This window comes from Rhinopithecus roxellana, chromosome 20 (genome assembly GCF_007565055.1).
Source record: "Rhinopithecus roxellana isolate Shanxi Qingling chromosome 20, ASM756505v1, whole genome shotgun sequence".
In the NCBI taxonomy this organism is placed as follows: domain Eukaryota; kingdom Metazoa; phylum Chordata; class Mammalia; order Primates; family Cercopithecidae; genus Rhinopithecus; species Rhinopithecus roxellana.
Genome location: NC_044568.1, coordinates 70,010,158 through 70,028,418, shown reverse-complemented (window position 1 = coordinate 70,028,418; position 18,261 = coordinate 70,010,158). Strand labels below are relative to the sequence as shown.

Genomic DNA, 18,261 nt, shown 5'->3' with positions numbered 1-18,261 from the left:
CCACTCTGAGCAGGCTCTCTCACACTGTCATGCTGGAGTCAACCTCCCATTTATTCTGATTTTATTTTTTAAAGAGATGAGCCCAGCACTTTGGAAAGCCAAGGTAGGAGGATCACTTGGGCCCAGGGGTTTGAGGCCATCATGGATAACATAGCAAGACCCCGTTTCTACAAAAATAAAAATAATTAGCTGAGTAAGGTGGCATGTCCCTGCAGTCCCAGATACTTGGGAGAGTTAGGTGAAAGGATCTCTTGAATCTAGGAGTTCAGGGCTGTAGTGAGCTATGATCACAGCTCTGTACTCCAGCCTGGGTGACAGAGACCCTGTTTCTTTAAAAAAAAAAAAAAAGGTGTGGTCTCAGTAAGTTGCCCAGGCTGGTCTCTAACTCCTGGATTCAAGGACTCCTCCCACCTCAGCTTCCAGAGTAGCTGGGACTACACGCACCTGCCCCCATGCCATCTTGATACTGCTTTTTAGATTTTAAAAATATGTTTTTTTTTTTTTGAGACGGTATCTCACTCTATAGCCCAGGATAGAGTGCAGTGGCACAATCTCGGCTCACTGCAACTCCGCTTCCCCCCGGGTTCAAGCAATCCTCCTTCCTCAGCCTCCTGAGTAGCTGGCACTACAGAGGCCCGCCACCACACCCAGCTATTTTTTGTATTATTAGTAGAGATGGGGTTTCACCATGTTGGCCAGGCTGGTCTTGAACTCCTGACCTCAGGTGATCTGCCTGCCTTGGCCTCCCAAAGTGTTGGGATTACAAGCGTTAGCCACCGCACTCAACCAAATTTTTTTTTTTTTTTTTTGGTAGACAGGGTCTCACTATGTTGCCCAGGCTGGTCTTGAACTCCTGGCCTCAAGCCATCCTCCTGATTCGGCTTCCCGAAGTGCTGGGATTACAGGCATAAGCCACCATGCTTGGCCTCCCTCTGCTCGTTTGATACACCTAAAATGATATCTTGTTCTTTCAATTTATAATTCTTAGATTATGTAAGTCTGAACATCCTTTCATGTGTTTCAGCCACTCGTTTCGTTATCTAAAAATGGTCTGTTCCTGTCTTGTTACTGTGTGTCCCAGAGCCCTCATTCTCTTCTAGAATCCTTTGGTTCATGGAGCAGTCAGTTTGTAGGCAGGTACCCATGTGCGAGAGATTCTGGACCTCTGTCCGCTCTACCTCCAGTAAACTCCATGGGCTGTGAGCCTAGCGCTGCGTCTTCAGGGGATTAATATTTTCTGTAGTTACTTACTTATTTATTTATGAGACAGTCTCGCTCTGTCTCCCAGGCTGGAATGCAGTGGCGCGATCTTGGCTCACTGCAAGTTCTGCCTCCTGGATTTTACGCCATTCTCCTGCCTCAGCCTCCCGAGTAGCTGGGACTACAGGCATGCCCCACCTATGCCCTGCTAATTTTTTTGTATTTCTAGTAGAGACAGGGTTTCACCGTGTTAGCCAGGATGGTCTCGATTTCCTGACCTCACGATCCGCTCGCCTCGGCCTTCCAAAGTGCTGGGATTACAGGCGTGAGCCACCGCGCCCAGCCTATTTTCTGTAGTTACTACTGGAATTGGATCTTTGGTCTCTTACATTTTCCAACTCTCGCTCTACCGTTGTATTGGGAAACTATTAGCTGTTGTCTACTTTTTCAGTTTAACTGGTGATCAGGCTCCTTAGGTAAGAGAACTTACTCATCCGACAACTTTCCAGGGGCTCTCGAGTTTGGAGGTCGGGGCGCTCCTCTTAGTCCCACCCGGCCCCACTGGTGCGGAAGGAAACCCTGAGGCCGGTGTCCTGCCCTCTGGGACACTGGATACGGATCGACAGCAACCCTGACCGTGGGCACCTCCCCAGTGCAGGAGATGGTGTGCGTCATGGTGGCTTCACTCACCTACACTTAAAAAAACAAAAGCTACTCAGGAGGCTGAGACAGGAGGATTGCTTCAGCCTAGGAAGCAGAGGTTGCAGGGAGCCAAGATCGCCCCACTCCAGCCTTAGCAACAGAGCCAGTCTCAAAAAAAAAAAAGTGTCTCGGGTACTGTGCCACGGCTGCATGAGGACTGATAAAAACACCTGACTCTGGGCAGGGGTGCCAAAGAGTGAGTGAGTGGAGACTCTCTCTCACCACTCACTGCCTGGCAGCTACTTTTCTGGGTACACAGGCAGGTTCCCTGCACATGGTAACAGCCTGCCGGCTCTGGAAACAGTTCGGGATCCCAGTCCTAGTGCACTGGCCAGAATTTCAAGTAAGCGAATAACGTTGTGGGCAGCCAGCTTTGTTGGCTTTGCTGGCTTTACAGGGTACTTACTGTTGGCTTCAAATATAACGTTGGTAAAGACAGTTTTTTTGTGGCCTTTCTCTGTTGTGGAGGATTTGTTTTTAAATTATGACTCAGGACTGAACTGTATCATAGAATGTCCTTCTTTCAGAATGCTTTGTGCCAAAACAAGAAACCTCAGAATTACATGTTAATAACAACAAACAAAATAAAAAAGACCAGTAGGCAGAAGGCAAGAAACAAAACTATTCTTTGTAGATGGTGTCATTTTACCAAAAGTTATAACAGAACTAAACCAAGAAACTATTGAAAATTAACAACAAATTAACAACATTCAGTAAGGTGACTAGTTACACAAATATACAATAAAAAATAACTTTCCCATGTAAAAGCAATAATCAACTATAAAAATATAATGGAAGGCCGGGCGCAGTGGCTCAAGCCTGTAATCCCAGCACTTTGGGAGGCCGAGACGGGTGGATCACGAGGTCAGGAGATCGAGACCATCCTGGCTAATACGGTGAAACCCCGTCTCTACTAAAAAATACAAAAAACTAGCCGGGCGTCGAGGCGGGCGCTTGTAGTCCCAGCTACTCGGGAGGCTGAGGCAGGAGAATGGCGTAAAACCCGGGAGGCGGAGCTTGCAGTGAGCTGAGATCTGGCCACTGTACTCCAGCCTGGGCGGCAGAGCAAGACTCTGTCTCAGAAAAAAAAAAAAGAAAAAAAAAAGAAACAACAACAAAAATATATATATATATATAAAATGGAAAAAACTACAATAACAAAATTGTGTAAAACGTGAAGAAAATTAGAAAAATTTTCACAAGAATATAATACTCTAATAAATACAAAGGCATGTTTCTGGATGGGAAACATATACACTATAATTTTTCCCAAATTATTTATAGGATTTCTTTCTTCCAATCAAAACACCAATGTATAACTTCCAGAAACCTAAAGCAAGCAAAACTGATCAAGAATCCCTAAATCGCACCACAGGATTGGTCCCGTAAAGGCACCGCTGGCCTTGCTTCTAGGCAGAGGACAGGTAGGTCTGGATATCAAGAGGCTGAAGACAATGAATACCCACTACAGTGAAGACACCTGGAAACCTGTCTCTTGAGGGGCAATGTGAGCTAACTACTACAGACGTAATTTCTAAATATACAACACTTTGCCTTGTGAGGTAGTGAACACCCCATTGCCAAAAGTCTGATGACGGCACAGAGGGGACCTAAGTATGTAGTAAGGTTATTGATGAGACATGGATCCAAGCCAACTTTTTCCTGCCTCCAGGTCAACCCCTCCTCTCTGGGTCTTGGGGTTTCCTTCCTAGCACATGAGATCTGGGCTCAACAGAGGGACAAGATTCTGAAGAGCTTTTCTAGTGGTGGGGCTGGATGGCCCTGCCTGAGTAATCTAAACTTCTTTTAGCAAGGGAGAGGCATGAGACGCCTGTTGGAGAGATCAACAGCTGAACAAAATACAGTAAGAACAGTGGACACTTAAATTATGTTGTGAAAAGGAATCTGTAAAAGTCAATTTTATCACAAATTGCAAATATTGAAAATGATAGCAAATTTAGATCACATACAAATGAGAGTCTGACATTCAATTGTTGTTTTCCTATATTCCAAAGTAAACAATTCCTTTCAACACTCAAGACTTAAAACAGGTGTTCTTAGAGGGTTATATGAATTGCTATCAGAAGCTGTTGGCTCAACAAGCCAGTAGTTTGGTTCTTTCACGAGAACACAGTTCCAGATAAGCATCTTTGCACTATTTCTCAAGTATGAATCCCCATGTGGGGGGAAAATGGATATACTTCCAATAGACACAAGTCACTCTTTGCCTTGCAAGTAAGCAGACTCCAGATTCATCTTCAAAGTCTTGGGAAAGGGATCTGTGACCTGTACATTATCATATGACTTCAAAAAGGAAAGGTCCTTAGTCCAGAAAGCCTAGATGCTGACGTATAGCCCTTGAAATGTTTTCTTCCCTGTGAATTTTCTAGCAATTTGAGGTTTTAGCCAAGATGGGCATTTATCCAATTTTGACAGTAATGAGATTTTTACATATTTATATCTTTTTAGGCAGCCTGGGAATTCAGAACTACTTATGAAAGCTCTCAGGTTGAGGCAGCACCATCAGACCCCTTTCCTGGTATTACTTCTGCTTTCGAGTCTTACAGGCTGAGTGAGTTTTCTCATGCCGGGTACAGTTTGACAGCCGACCAAATCTTCTCCCACATTTTTTGCAACCATATGGTCTCTCAGCCTCATGACTCTGCAGATGAAGCACAAATTCCTCATTCTTTGGGAAGGTTTTCCCACATTCTGGACACTTAAATATCTTCTCCCTTACATGGATTCCTTCATGACGACTCCGATGAGAATTCTGACGAAAGTTTTTTCCACACTGAGAACAGGAATAAGGTTTCTCTCCTGTATGAATTCGCTCATGTTTATTGAGGTTTGTTTTATGATTGAAGCTTTTCCCACAGTGACTGCAGTCATAGGGTTTTTCTCCAGTGTGAGTCCTCTGGTGGGAAATAAGGTAAGAACTTTCATTAAACTGTTTCCCACACAGTGGACAAGTGTACCATCTCCTTGTCTTCCGATTTCGAGTAAGTGCAATAATACTGATGTCTACATATTTTGAGAGTTCCTCTAGAGGAGCATCATTCTCAAGGGTAACTAACAGATTTCTCATTTTCCTTTTTTGTGGAATGGATGTATTTAGTGCTTCCTTTCCCTGGTTATCTGGAGGCTGCTGAGAGACCAAGGAATAATCCATTTCATCATCATCTATAGACTTTTCTCTATAATCTTCATTTTCTACAAGTTCCCTCTCAGGATCTTCACCTTCAGGATTACTGCCATTGACTGTTCAAACAAAGAGAATTTAACAACTTCTGAGAGATATGACATCAGGCAGGAAAAAACAAGTCACGCTTCTTAAGCCAGAGCCACCTTTAAAGTCAATCTGAGGAGTGGCGGATACTGCCATCACACTCCTTTTCCACACTTATTGAGGGTGGGATACATAACTGATAAATCTTTCCACCTACCACAATGCAAACACACTTTAAAGAAATAAAAATGAGTGGGATTTCACAGAAAGAATTCGTATGTTTGTTCTCTTCATAAGTGTTAACTACTTGACAAGTTCATATTCACCTTATACTCTGCAGAGCACTCAGCTAAAGACTAGGGATGGAGACTACAAATCTATACACGGCACCACTCATCATCTTGAAGGAGTCTGGTAACTGAATAGTAAGACGAACCACTTGTAGGTTTTCACTATATTAAATATTACCACACTATTATAACACTAAATAATATTATAATGTCTTACGAGAAAATGGAAACAATTCCAATAACCAAAATTAAAGAGGGCACAGCATATTCATACAAAAGCTTATTATTGGCCAGGCGTGGTGGCTCACGCCTGTAATCCCAGGACTTTGGGAGGCCAAGGTGAGCAGATCACCTGAGGTTGGGAGTTCGAGACCAGCCTGACCAATATGGAGAAACCCCGTCTCTACTAAAAATACAAAATTAGCTGGGCATGGTGGCACATGCCTGTAATCCCAGCTACCAGGCAGGTCAAGGCAGGAGAATCACTTGAACCTGGGAGGCGGAGTTTGCAGTGAGCCAAGATCATGCCATATGCACTCCAGCCTGGGCAACAAGAGCGAAACTCTGTCTCAAAACAAAAAAAAGTTTATTCTTTGGCGATTAAAGAGATTACTACAACTAATGAAGCTTTGGGATTAGAAGTCAGTAGTGTTTCTCTTTGGGTATGAAAGGAAGTAGTGACTGGGTGCAGGCCACAAAAGGGATTTCTGGGATGCTAAGAAAAGTCCCCATTTTGGGTGGTGATTAGTGTATACAAAATTTTGTGAAAACTTCAGCTATATATTTATGATTGGTAGGCTTTTTCTATACTTCTATAATACTTCAGAAAAAAGTCAGTGTAAGCAGATTATAAAGATTAGGTAACAAAGTGAAAAACAAGCATGCTGTGGACATACTTTGTGACAAGGGACCCCTCAACTCTGGACTACTCAGAGTCAAGGGTTCAAATTAACCACCAAGACATGGGGCTGATCCTGAAGCTGGAGGAGGAATCTCTGCTGGATTTCGCAGTTTCACATCAATAGATTTTTTTTTTTTTAAATTTCACTTTTTTGAGTTTTTTGGGGCAGAGATAGGGTCTTGCTATGTTGCCCAGGCTGGTTTTGCACTCATGTACTCAAGCAATCTTGCCAAAGTGCTGGGGATTACAGGTGTAAGCCACCACACCCAGCCTTAATTATTCTTTTTAATCACTCCCTTAGGATAATGAAATGCCAATTTTTACCACAGCTCTTGATATGAACTACCAGAATCTGCTTTCAAAAGCAGCTCTACTAATTTCAATGCAACCATCAATACGTGAATATTAACTTTACCTAATCTTGTTAGCATTAAATTTTGAAATACTTAATAGGTATAAAATGGTTTCTCATTGTAGTTTTACTTTGGATTTTGATTATGCAAATAATCTATTGGGTTAAGACTTTTATAAATGTAAATCTTTGTCAATGATTTCTTGTTTAATTTTTAACTGAATTCTTCCTCTTTAACTACATTTGGACTGCTTCCAACCTTGTGTTTTTACAAACAATACCACAGCAAATAATCTTGTTTGTACATCATTTCCAATGTGCTCTGTTGCTGTATCTGTAGGTCAGATTCCCAGAATTGAACTGCTGGAACAAAGGGTAAGATGGGTAGTTACAGATGCATTTACCCGTAAACGGGGACTGTACCATTTTGTATGCCCACCAGCAATATACCTGTTTCTTAACAACCTCACCATCAATGTGTTTTTATTTCTATAAACATGAAATACAAAAATGTTAATTCACTAGAGGTTTAATTTGCACTTCTTTTTGCTCCTGTCACGCAGGCTGGAGTGCAGTGGCGCAATCTTGGCTCACTGCAACCTCCACTTCCCCGGTTCAAGTGATTCTCCTTCCTCAGCCTCCCGAGTAGCTGGGATTATAGGCATGCCCCACCAAACCCAGCTAATTTTTGTATTTTTAGTAGAGATGGGATTTTACCATGTTGGCCAGGCTCGTCTCACAACTCCTGACCTCAGGTGATCCACCTCCCTCGGCCTCTCAGAGTGCTAGGATTACAGGCGTGGGCCACCATGCCCAGCCTTGTTTATGTATTTGAATCTGTCAGTCTTTTCTTTCAAGGCTTCTGGGCTTTTGAGTCTTAATTACAAAAACCTTCCTATCCCATGGTTATAAAGGAATCACTCATATTTTCTAAATGTGCTTTTTATATTTGTTTTAAACATTTAAAATATTTGATCCATGTGGACTTTTTCTTGGGATGTAAAGTAAGGTACTAATTTATCAAATGGCTATCAGTTGTCCTAACACCTTTTATCAGAAAGTCCTTCTTTATGGTTAGGCTTTGTGTCCTCACCCAAATCTCATCTTAAATTGTAATCCCCATAACCCCCACGTGTCAAGGAGACACCACTCAGGTGAAGGTAACTGAGTCATGGCGGGGGCTTCCCCCATGCTGTTTTCATGATAGTGAGTTCTCATGAGATCTGATGGTTTTATAAGGGGCTCTTCCCCCTTTACTGGTACTTCTCCCTCCTGCTGCCTTGTGAAGAAGGTGCCTTGCTTCCCTTGCCTTTGCCATGGTTTTAAGTTTCCAGAGGCCTCCTCAGCCACGCTGAACTGTGAGTCAATTAAACTGAACTGTGAGTCAATTAAACCTGTTTCTTTATAAATTACCAAGTCTCGGACAATTCTTTATAGCAGTGTGAAAACGGACTAATACACCAACTTTATCACACACTAAACTCCCATGTGTATTTGAGGCTATTTTGGGACTTTCTGAGATCACACTGTCTTGTTCCAAGGGAAAAATGCTATTGGTATTGTTGAAAAAAAAGACATCAGATTCATAAATTAACAAGAGAAACGACCTTTTTACGATATTGTCTTCCTAGCCAAGAACATAGTATTTTTTTGCATTCATTGAAATCTACTCTTCTGTCCTTTAGACTCGCTTTAAAGTTTCCTCATAAGTTTGCACATTTCTTGAGTTTACTCCTAAGTATTTAAACTTTCATGTTTCTATTCTAATGGGGCCTTCCATTGTATCTTCTAAATGAACTCGTTTATATATGTGAAAGCTAATGATTTCTGTTTATTCACTTTATCTCCCACTACTTTAGTGAATGGTCTCACTTTTTCCCTTTAGAGTAGTTAAGACAAACAAATGTTCTTATTTTTAAGTTTTCAGATTACTCTGTTCTACTTATTAAGGAAGTATCTGTTAATTACTATTTTGTTAAATGTTCTTATAAAGGAGAGGCTTGAATTTTGTCACGTATCTTTTCTCTTTTTTTTTTTTTTTGAGACAGAGTCTCACTCTGTCGCCCAGGCTGGAGTGCAGTGGCGCAGTCTTGGCTCACTGCAAGCTCTGCCTCCCGGGTTCACGCCATTCTCCGGCCTCAGCCTCCCCAGCAACTGGGACTACAGGTGCCCACCACCATGCCCAGCTAATTTTTTTGTATTTTTAGTACAGATGGGGTTTCACTGTGTTAGCCAGGATGGTCTCGATCTCCTGACCTCGTGATCTGCCCGCCTCAGCCTCCCAAAGTGCTGGGATTACAGGCGTGAGCCACCGCGCCCGGCAAGTATCTTTTCATAACTACACAAGTAAACAAAGGATTCTTCTCCTTTATATATAATAAATATTAATAGATTTGTATTATTTCTATTTATTTATTTATTTATTTAATTTGAGATGGGAGTCTCACTCTGTCCCCCAGGCTGGAATACAATGATGCCATCTCAGCTCACTGCAACCTCTACCTCCCAGGTTCAAGTGATTCTCCTACCTCAGCCTCTGGAGTAACTGGGATTACAAGCATGAACCACCACACCCGGCTAACTTTTGTATTTTTTTTTTTTTTTTTTTTTTTTAGTAGAGATAGGATTTTGCTATCTTGGCCAGGCTGGTCTCAAACTCCTGACCTCAGTTATCGCCCGCCTCTGCCTCCCAAAGTGCTGGGATTACAGGCGTGAACCACTGTGCCCAGCATGGGGACTGGATTTCAACATGAGATTTGGAGGGGACAAATATCCAAACTGTATCAGCAACCTTGGGTCAGAGGGGTAAAGACAAATTAAAATTGCATATTTTTTTCTAGAAAACATTATACAGACCTTCATATTCATGGGTTCTGCATGTGAGGATTCAACCAACCAAGGAGGGAAAATATTTGAGAGAAAAAAAAAAGGATGGTTTTGTCTGTACATACTCAGTTTTTTTGTCATTCCCTAAACAATTTAGTGTAACAACTATTTATGTAGCATTTACTTTGCATTAGGTATTATAATTAATCTAGAAATAAAATATATGGTAGGATATGTGTGGAGTATATGCAAATGTTACACCATTTTATATAATAAATTTGAGCATCCATGGATTTTGCTATCTGAGCAAGGGTCCTGGAACCAATCCCCCATGAATACCAAGGACAAGTGTATATCAGAATCTATGGTATAACTGACAGTGATGCTCATAAGACAGTTCTTGGCTGTAAAAACATGTTTAATTTAGAAAAATGAGAATAATAAAGCCTCTGATTTAAAAGAACAAAGGTATTAATAAACAGCAAATAGAAAGTAATGAGTTAAAAACAGAAAAAAACTACTAAGATTTAAACAAAAATAAATCAATTTCCATAGAGAAAATTGAAGTTATCAAAAAAGAATAGCCACCTACCCAAGAAAAGCACCAGCCTCAGACAGTTCCACAGAAAATTCTTCTGAACTCTTAAAAATTAAATAATTCAAATGCTAGGAATATTTCCAGAGTATATAAAAAGAAGGAAACTTCCAAATTCAAACAAGAGTGAAACTGTGTATCAAAAAAAAAAAGGAGAAATCTGATCCCCAGTGATGGAGGTGGAACCTAGTTGGAGGTGTTTGCATCATGCGGGTAGATCCCTCATGGAATGGCTTGATGCCATTACTTCCAGGATAGTAAGTGATTTCTCGCTCTTTGTTCACTAAAGATGTGGCTGTTTAAGAGGCTGGTACCTTCCTACTCTCTTCCTTCCTCTCTTGTCATGTGAAGTCTGCTCTCCTTCCACCATGAGTAGCTTCTTGAAGCCCTCACCAGAAGCAGATGTTGACACCATGCTTCTTGTACAGCCTACAGAAAACTGTGAGCCAAATAAACCTCTTTTCTTTATTAATTACCCAGCCTCAGGTATTCTTTTATAGCAGCACAAAATGGACTAAGACAGTTGCTTAAGAGTTTTAAATTTTCCAGGTGGAAGCAACTTTAATTTACTGATCTTTATTATTAATTTCTAGTTGTACTGTATTGTGACAGATCCTACTTTATTTCTACTTCTTGGAATCTGAGTTTTTCCTTGTTGCCTAGTATTTAGTCAATTTTCTTCAATCTTGAAAAGGTGTATTCTCCTATCACAACACACAGTAGCTATAATAAGAATTATCGGCCGGGCGCGGTGGCTCAAGCCTGTAATCCCAGCGCTTTGGGAGGCCGAGACGGGCGGATCACAAGGTCAGAAGATCGAGACCATCCTGGCTAACATGGTGAAACCCCGTCTCTACTAAAAAATACAAAAAACTAGCCGGGTGAGGTGGTGGGCGCCTGTAGTCCCAGCTACTCAGGAGGCTGAGGCAGGAGAATGGCGTAAACCCGGGAGGCGGAGCTTGCAGTGAGCTGAGATCCGGCCACTGCACTCCAGCCCGGGCGACAGAGTGAGACTCCGTCTCAAAAAAAAAAAAAAAAAAAAAAAAAAAAAAAAAAAAAAAAAAAAGAATTATCTTACTGAGAATCTGTTTAAGTGTTCTATGTTTTTCCTTGTTTTTATGTGGTTCATCTGGCCAACACACACATTCTGTTTCCCTAGGTTATTAAGGATTCTCTTTTGATTCCTGTCACCACAATGTTCAACTGGTTATAATTTTTTTTTTTTTTTTTTGAGACGGAGTCTCGCTCTGTCGCCCGGGCTGGAGTGCAGTGGCCGGATCTCAGCTCACTGCAAGCTCCGCCTCCCGGGTTCGCGCCATTCTCCTGCCTCAGCCTCCTGAGTAGCTGGGACTACAGGCGCCCGCTATCTCGCCCGGCTAGTTTTTTGTATTTTTTAGTAGAGACGGGGTTTCACCGTGTTCACCAGGATGGTCTCGATCTCCTGACCTCGTGATCCACCCGTCTCGGCCTCCCAAAGTGCTGGGATTACAGGCTTGAGCCACCGCGCCCGGCCGGTTATAGTTTTTCTTTCACAAAAATTGGTTAAATGTTACTGTTTCAACTATCATCACCTATAAACTGATGACTCCCCAATCCCTATATCCTCACATCTGAACTCCAATCCCCAATTTCCAAATATCTGGAGGATAATCTCATTTTATTTCCTATCATGGATTCAATCTCATCCAAAATCAATTCTACCTTCTTCCCTACTCTGCTCCTGGGTCCAAATCTTGCTTCAGTCTTGTGATAGCTCATTATACCTATAAACATTTCACACTGTTTATCGTTTAAGGAATGACTTGTCTTACAAACCAAATTGGAAGGTTACAAAAGGCAGGAATACAGCATCTTTGTAACCTATGAATACAATTCCAGAACCCAATCCTGCCTGAGGAAAAAACAAGTACATTTATGAAATGCTGGTAAATGAGTAAGCTTAATCCACCAGCTTCAGGGTACGGGTGGAAGAAGTGGGGAATAGAGGGTGAGGATTGGGTCTTAGGGGCCCCAAAGTGCACAGTCAAAGTGATACTGGAGGCAATATATCCACCAACCGGCCACCCAAAATAAATGCTAGCTCTGCCCATGACTCAGGAAAAACTCAGTGTAATAAATCTGATCTTTTTATACTTTTCTCTAAAATAAAGAAGATATCACATAGAGCAACCTGTGGGAAATTAACTAGACTCATTACATACCAATACTTCTGACCATATGGTATAATTACAGCTAAGAGTTTGATAGTCATAATGGATTTTTATCACCCCAGGCAACTCCTAAAACCTACTCTCTGTACAACTTCACCCTCAGAAGCAAACAGCCCTGAAGGCAAAGTAAAAAGTGTCAGGCACCCAGTAAAGACATTTGTGTGGGCCTCTGCCTCTAGGGTTGCAGCATTTCTAGTGAAAAGGTAAAGCATCTCTAAGCAAATTATAGAGAGGCTCTGCCTGATCAGTTCATACACAGCACTGGGGGACACTTGTCAACTACTACCGGGAAATGAGGACAAATAAAGAATGCCCCATTCACCAACAATGAAATTATGAGAAATGCATCTAGGAGGCAGAACAGCCCTGGGCCATTACTGCAAATTCTAATGTCAGATTCCTTGAGTCCGAATCCCTGTTCCACTGCTTACAACTGTGTGATCTTTAGCAAATTTTTTAACCCCTCTCTGCCTCAGTTCTGTCACCTGTAAGGTGGCAGTAATTTCTATACCACTCAGTATTACTCTGAGAAGTACATGAGACAATAAACACATGAAAAGCATTTGGACTAGTGCCTAGCATGTAACAGCACGTAAGTGCTCATTAAGTGTTAAACATTACTTTCATCAATAGTGGAATATATTTTCACTTAGGCTAGTAGTCTTCACATCTATTGAACATCAAAAAGGGGAGGGGGATTAGAAGAGTTAGTCATGTGTTCAATGAAAACATTCAAATATACCTGTTGAGAACAGAGTTCAGAAAATGGGTTCAGAACAGTTTCTATGCCCACAGTTTCTGTCTGCAGGTTTTCCCTACCTCTCCCCTCACTGCCCCCAACATACAGGGAAAATGGCCACCCACCCACCCACAGCTAGAGCTGTGGCAAGGCTCTGCCACACAAAATAAAACAAAAGTAAAACAGAATATGTGTGTGTACATAGGCTTACCAGGTGTGAATTGTTCCCCAAAGCTAGAGATGAAGGACGTGCTTGTTCCAAAGTAAACAACCTGAACACACAAAGGCTGTGATTTCTTTTTTTTTTTGAGACGGAGTCTCGCGCTGTCACCCAGGCTGGAGTGCAGTGGCATGATCTCGGCTCACTGCAAGCTCCGCTTCCTGAGTTCACGCCATTCTCCTGCCTCAGCCTCCTGAGTAGCTGGGACTACAGGCGCCCACCACCATGCCCGGCTAATTTTTTGTATTTTTAGTAGACACAGGGTTTCATCGTGTTAGCCAGGATGGTCTCGATCTCCTGACCTCGTGATCCGCCTGTCTCGGCCTCCCAACGTGCTGGGATTACAGGCGTGAGCCACCGCGCCCAGCTGGGCTGTGATTCTTACCCAGCAACATCATCTCCCCGACACTGCTGTCTTCTTCCTTTTCTGAGGTGAGAGTAGGATCCAAGCTCACACATTCTTCCTGGCAGTGAAATACATTCAAATCCTCAAAGACCACCAGTTCCTGAAAGAGCAAGAGGCCCCTTTCATCTTAGTAACTGAGGTTCACTGACAGCCCTACTGGTAAGAAAAGCTGACACACAAAGATCAAGGGAAGGGATGGCAAGAGGGACCTATAAATCCCACAGAGGTGCAGCAAAGACAAGACAGCCAGGCTGAGAAGGGCTCAAGGAAAAAGCAGAAGAAAAACACCCAAGAAGGCCAACTCCTAAGAATATGTTTTTACACACACATTGGCCAAGCATGGAAAGTGATGGACTCAGGCAGTGAATGGGAAAACCAAACCCACCTCAGGGTTAGCTTTCAAATACAGAGACACTGTCTCTTGTTCCTGTTGGACTCCTTTGGGCAGAAGCTTCACCAAGGGACGAGGATGCACTGGGGAAAGAGGAAGGTGTCGTTAGTGAAAAACTCAGTGATTCTAACACAGAGACTCCCCATACCTTGAGGTCAGGCTGTCCTCATTCCTTTGACAGGTAACTCATGGCCTTTTCTGCTCCTGTGAGCCCTTATGGAGGTCAAGCCATAAACTCTAGGGTCTTGAACCTATGGCATCTCCCTTTTATGAAAATAATAACTTCTCTAAGCACCTTTCAGAATTTCCCACAGAGTATTACTAAAGGAGAGCTTGGGGCAATGTAAAGTGTGAAGATGCCCAGAAAAAGGAGAAAATTTCTAAAATTCCACATAAACCTAACTCAATAATTCATCTGATTTATCCCAAAAAGATATTTCCCTGAGAATGTCTGGGTAAAACCGACACTACAGAAAGATGCAAACTGTTTATTCTGTGGCTTTACCCACACCCAGCACTTGAGAAGAATTTCCTCTTTCCAACACTAGAATTGATTCCTTTTTCAATATACACCATCCTAATTTGAATTTATAACTAACACAGAAGCCTATCTTAGACTCCAGTACCACCTCCTCCTCTTCTAGTGAAACAAGCATGTGCTTCTCACCTCTGTTCTGAAGGCTTGAGCTCACATCTTTCATAATAACCAAGGTCTCCTTGACTTTCTGACTGGGCTGGACAAGGCTTGGCTTGGGCAAGAAGGTGAGGAAGTGCTCCAACACTAGCTGGTGGATGGTCTTGGGCCCATTAGTGGCATCTCGAAGTAGGTCTTGGCCCAGCTTGGAGTCTGGTGGAACTCTCAGTATAAAGGACCGCTTTGGCTTTGGGGGCATAGGAACCACTTTTGCAGCCATCATGCCTTGCAACCACACACCACGCTCGTTTCGCGGGGCCTCCAGAGCCACCTCTTACTAGAGGAAATCTGCCAGAGAGCCAAGCTGTAGACAGAGAAACCAGGGATTACCCACAAGACCAGGCAGGGCATTACTGCACTCCAATATGTGGCATGGGTAGTGAGGTTACATGAGATCTAAAGAAAATGACAGCTGGGGTTAGGAAATTATAACTGAAACGCAGTATTTGAACGAGATATGCTTAGGAAGATGTTAAAGAAAGATCCTGAGAATAAAAAAGAGACTCTGCAAACCTCAAGTCCAAAGGGAAGGGAGTAATGGCGGGGAGAAGGTCAAGGTCCAGCCTCCTGAGAAATACAAAGTGTGGCCAGGTACCAGTGGCTCACACCTGTAATCCCAGCACTTTGGAAGGCCCTTGCGGGTGGATCGCTTGCGTCCAGGAGTTCAAGACCAGCCTGGGCAACACAGCAAGACCCCGATTCTATAAAAAAGTAAACAAAAAAATTAGCTGGGCGAGGCGACACAAGTCTGTGGGTCCCAGCTACTCGGGAGGTGGGAGGATTGCTTGTGTCCAGGAGCTCGAGGTTGCAGTGAACTGTGATCGCGCCACTGCACTCCAGTCTGAATGACAAAGCAAGACCCTGACTCCAAAAAAGAAAGGAAAAGAGAAAGGAAAGGAGGAAGGGAGTCAGGGAAGGGAAAGAAAATAAAAGGAGAAAGAAAGAAAAGACAGAAAGACGGTGTGTAAAACCCACCAGGAAGAGGTTGAATCAGGTTTAGAGAAAGAGCAATGGGCTAGAAGACAGGAAATCTGGGGTCAATACCGAGGACATCCGCCTAGAAGCAGGTTGGTCACTGAAACTGGCCATACTGTACCCCTCGAACCGAAGCTCCCTCCGGTGCCCTTTGGGCGGGGAGGCGGTTGGTGACTCTCCCGGGGAGCAGATGCAAGGCCGAGGAGGGGTCCACACACCGCCTGCCGACTCCTCTCCGCCGTCAAAGCTCTGCTGAGAGCGGCAGGCGACATCCCACTAAGGCCCGCCGGGCCAGGCTCACTCTGGGGCCTCTTCCGCTGGTCAAGGAACACCTTTACCGTAAAGCTCAGCGTGCGCCCCTGCCTGAGGCGCCCACCAGGCTCCCTACCCGGCCTTTCTCCCTCAGCAACGGACACGCTCCGTTCCCCAGAGGCGGTCTCAGCCTGGTTCCCGCCCTCACGGAGCCCCTCACCTCTCGGGGCCTCTGCAGCCCCTGAGCGTTTGCTGGGGACGGCTCAGAGACTCAGGCTCCGGGAGAGATAGAAAAACTAGGCGCGAGCGGCCGAGCCCTCCCCTCGCCCTTCCGAGTGCCCTCACAGGTCACCGGCGAATATTCGTTCGCGCCGTGACCAGTTGAGGAGAATTGCGTTGACGCGGTGCCTTCTGGGAGGTCGGGCGCTCTGCAGCTGTCACGTCACAACCGGTGCCTTGTTTCCGGTGCAGAAGCCTGGTCTCCCCGTTCAGAGCCGGCAATCTGCGCTTGAGACGGTAACACTTGAGATGGGCCTGGGGAGCTCTCAGGGCCGGAGGGAGGCCAGGACGGCTGCAGCCTGTCTCTCTGTGGCTCTGCCTGGAAGACGGAAGGTAAGAGGCTGGCTCCAGTCATCCATGACGGGCTGGCACTTCTCCAGCTACGGCCAGTCTAATCCCAGGGCCTCCTGGGAAATGTAGTTCGAATGCAAACAACCAATGGACGACCGTCAGGCGCGGACGTTGGGGCAAGGCAGACCCCTCCAACACCCCCGTCCCCCCCGCTCCGAGGCTTGAAGGAAGCGAGTTCTCGGACCGGAAGATCAAGACGCCTCCGCGCGTTTCCGCCTTTTACTGCGGTTTTCCAGTAAAAGGACTGCGGGGGCGGAGAGGGTGTGGCCGGCATGGGACTCCGCCTCTGCTCTGCTGACTCCCATAGGTTAGAGCTGGAGCACCTACGTTGCCACCTCCAACTTGCTAACTTCTACACTGCTGTCCCCACCGGCCGTGCTGTTTTTAAAGATATCTTAATTGCCCTTCTCGTACTGTCCCTGTTCTCAATTTCAGCTTCCTACGGAGGCCGAACAGTTTTGTCTTTGTGCGTTGTATCCATACTCGGTTCGTTCGCCAGTGAGGCATTGATCAGGGTTGGGACAACTTGTGGGCAGGTGTGGCCTTATTTCTCGATGTAACACCAGCCTCCAGAAAGTTGACAAAAGTAAAAATATAAATGAATACTTCTTACAGTTAATTACAGCTGACTAATCGTTTAACGATGGCTTAAAATATGTCACAAAGAAACGAGTATGAAAACTGTGTGGCACCAAGACATTCTAGAAAAATAAGGAATATCTGCCTTTTCAGATCAAAATTTACTAAAAAGGCTCCTTAATCAAAGCAGTATGATTTGAACTATGAGGCAAAACAGATAACTGAGATGTCTTGAAGTAAAATATAAACCTGTGTGATTGTATTTTTTAAGAACTTTTTCTTGACTCTGTTAACAAACAAGAAATAGACTGGAAGATAGTTGTAAAGATTAGCTACACAAAGGATTAGACATTCCCAAGACGAAATGCACCCTGCCAACTGACAAAAAGCAAAGGCAATGAGGAGCTCTTCCCGAGAGGAGGAAACCTAATTGGTCATTAACATTTGAAAAGATGCTTAACCACACTACTAGTCAAGATTATCACTTTTAAAGGGACCAACATTTTTCACCTATCAAGCAACGAAGGTGGAGAAATGGGCACTCCTTTTACTGGTAGTATGGTATGTGAAGTCATCTTGTAATATATATTAAAATTAAAAGTACACATATGTACTCTTTGACCTTCACAATCTCATCTGTGAATCTGATGTCTACAAATTTCTTGTAGAATTCTTTATAGTGACAAAAACTAGAAATGACATGCATGTTCATACGTAAGGAAATGAGTAAATTGGTGCATTCATACTCTGGAAATTACCCAGCTATGAAAAAGAATGGATTGGAACTATAGGTACACCTGGAGGGATGGCCATATTACATGAAAAAGTTTCAGAGCTACATATATCATGCATAATTATTTTTTTGGAACAAACAAAACACCTATGTATGTTTGTGTTGAGGGATACACATTAGACTATTAAAATGGTTACTCATGGGATGGCCAGGCGCAGTGGCTCATGCCTGTAATCCCAGCACTTTGGGAGGCCAGGGGTGGGCTGATCACTGGAGGTTAGGCGTTCGAGACCAGCCTGGTCAACATGGGGAAACCCCATCTCTACTAAAAATACAA

General features: G+C 43.7%; 1 protein-coding gene across 4 annotated transcripts; it reads right to left on the bottom strand.

Moving 5' to 3' along the window:
* Positions 1-3,788: 3,788 nt before the first annotated feature.
* Positions 3,789-16,764, bottom strand: ZNF200 (zinc finger protein 200). 4 transcript variants are annotated; one of them, XM_030925183.1, is made up of 5 exons: positions 15,800-16,764; positions 14,729-15,059; positions 14,056-14,144; positions 13,650-13,770; positions 3,789-5,163 (listed from the first exon to the last, which is right to left on the bottom strand). In XM_030925183.1, the coding sequence occupies exons 2-5, from the start codon at positions 14,976-14,978 to the stop codon at positions 4,445-4,447; spliced, it is 1,179 nt and encodes a 392-aa protein (XP_030781043.1). In that variant the 5' UTR covers positions 14,979-15,059; positions 15,800-16,764; the 3' UTR covers positions 3,789-4,444. The 4 variants fall into 4 exon arrangements, with proteins under 4 accessions (XP_030781043.1, XP_010374363.1, XP_010374362.1 ...); XM_010376061.2 differs by having other exon boundaries at positions 15,852-16,764; XM_010376060.2 differs by having other exon boundaries at positions 16,203-16,764.
* Positions 16,765-18,261: the final 1,497 nt, after the last annotated feature.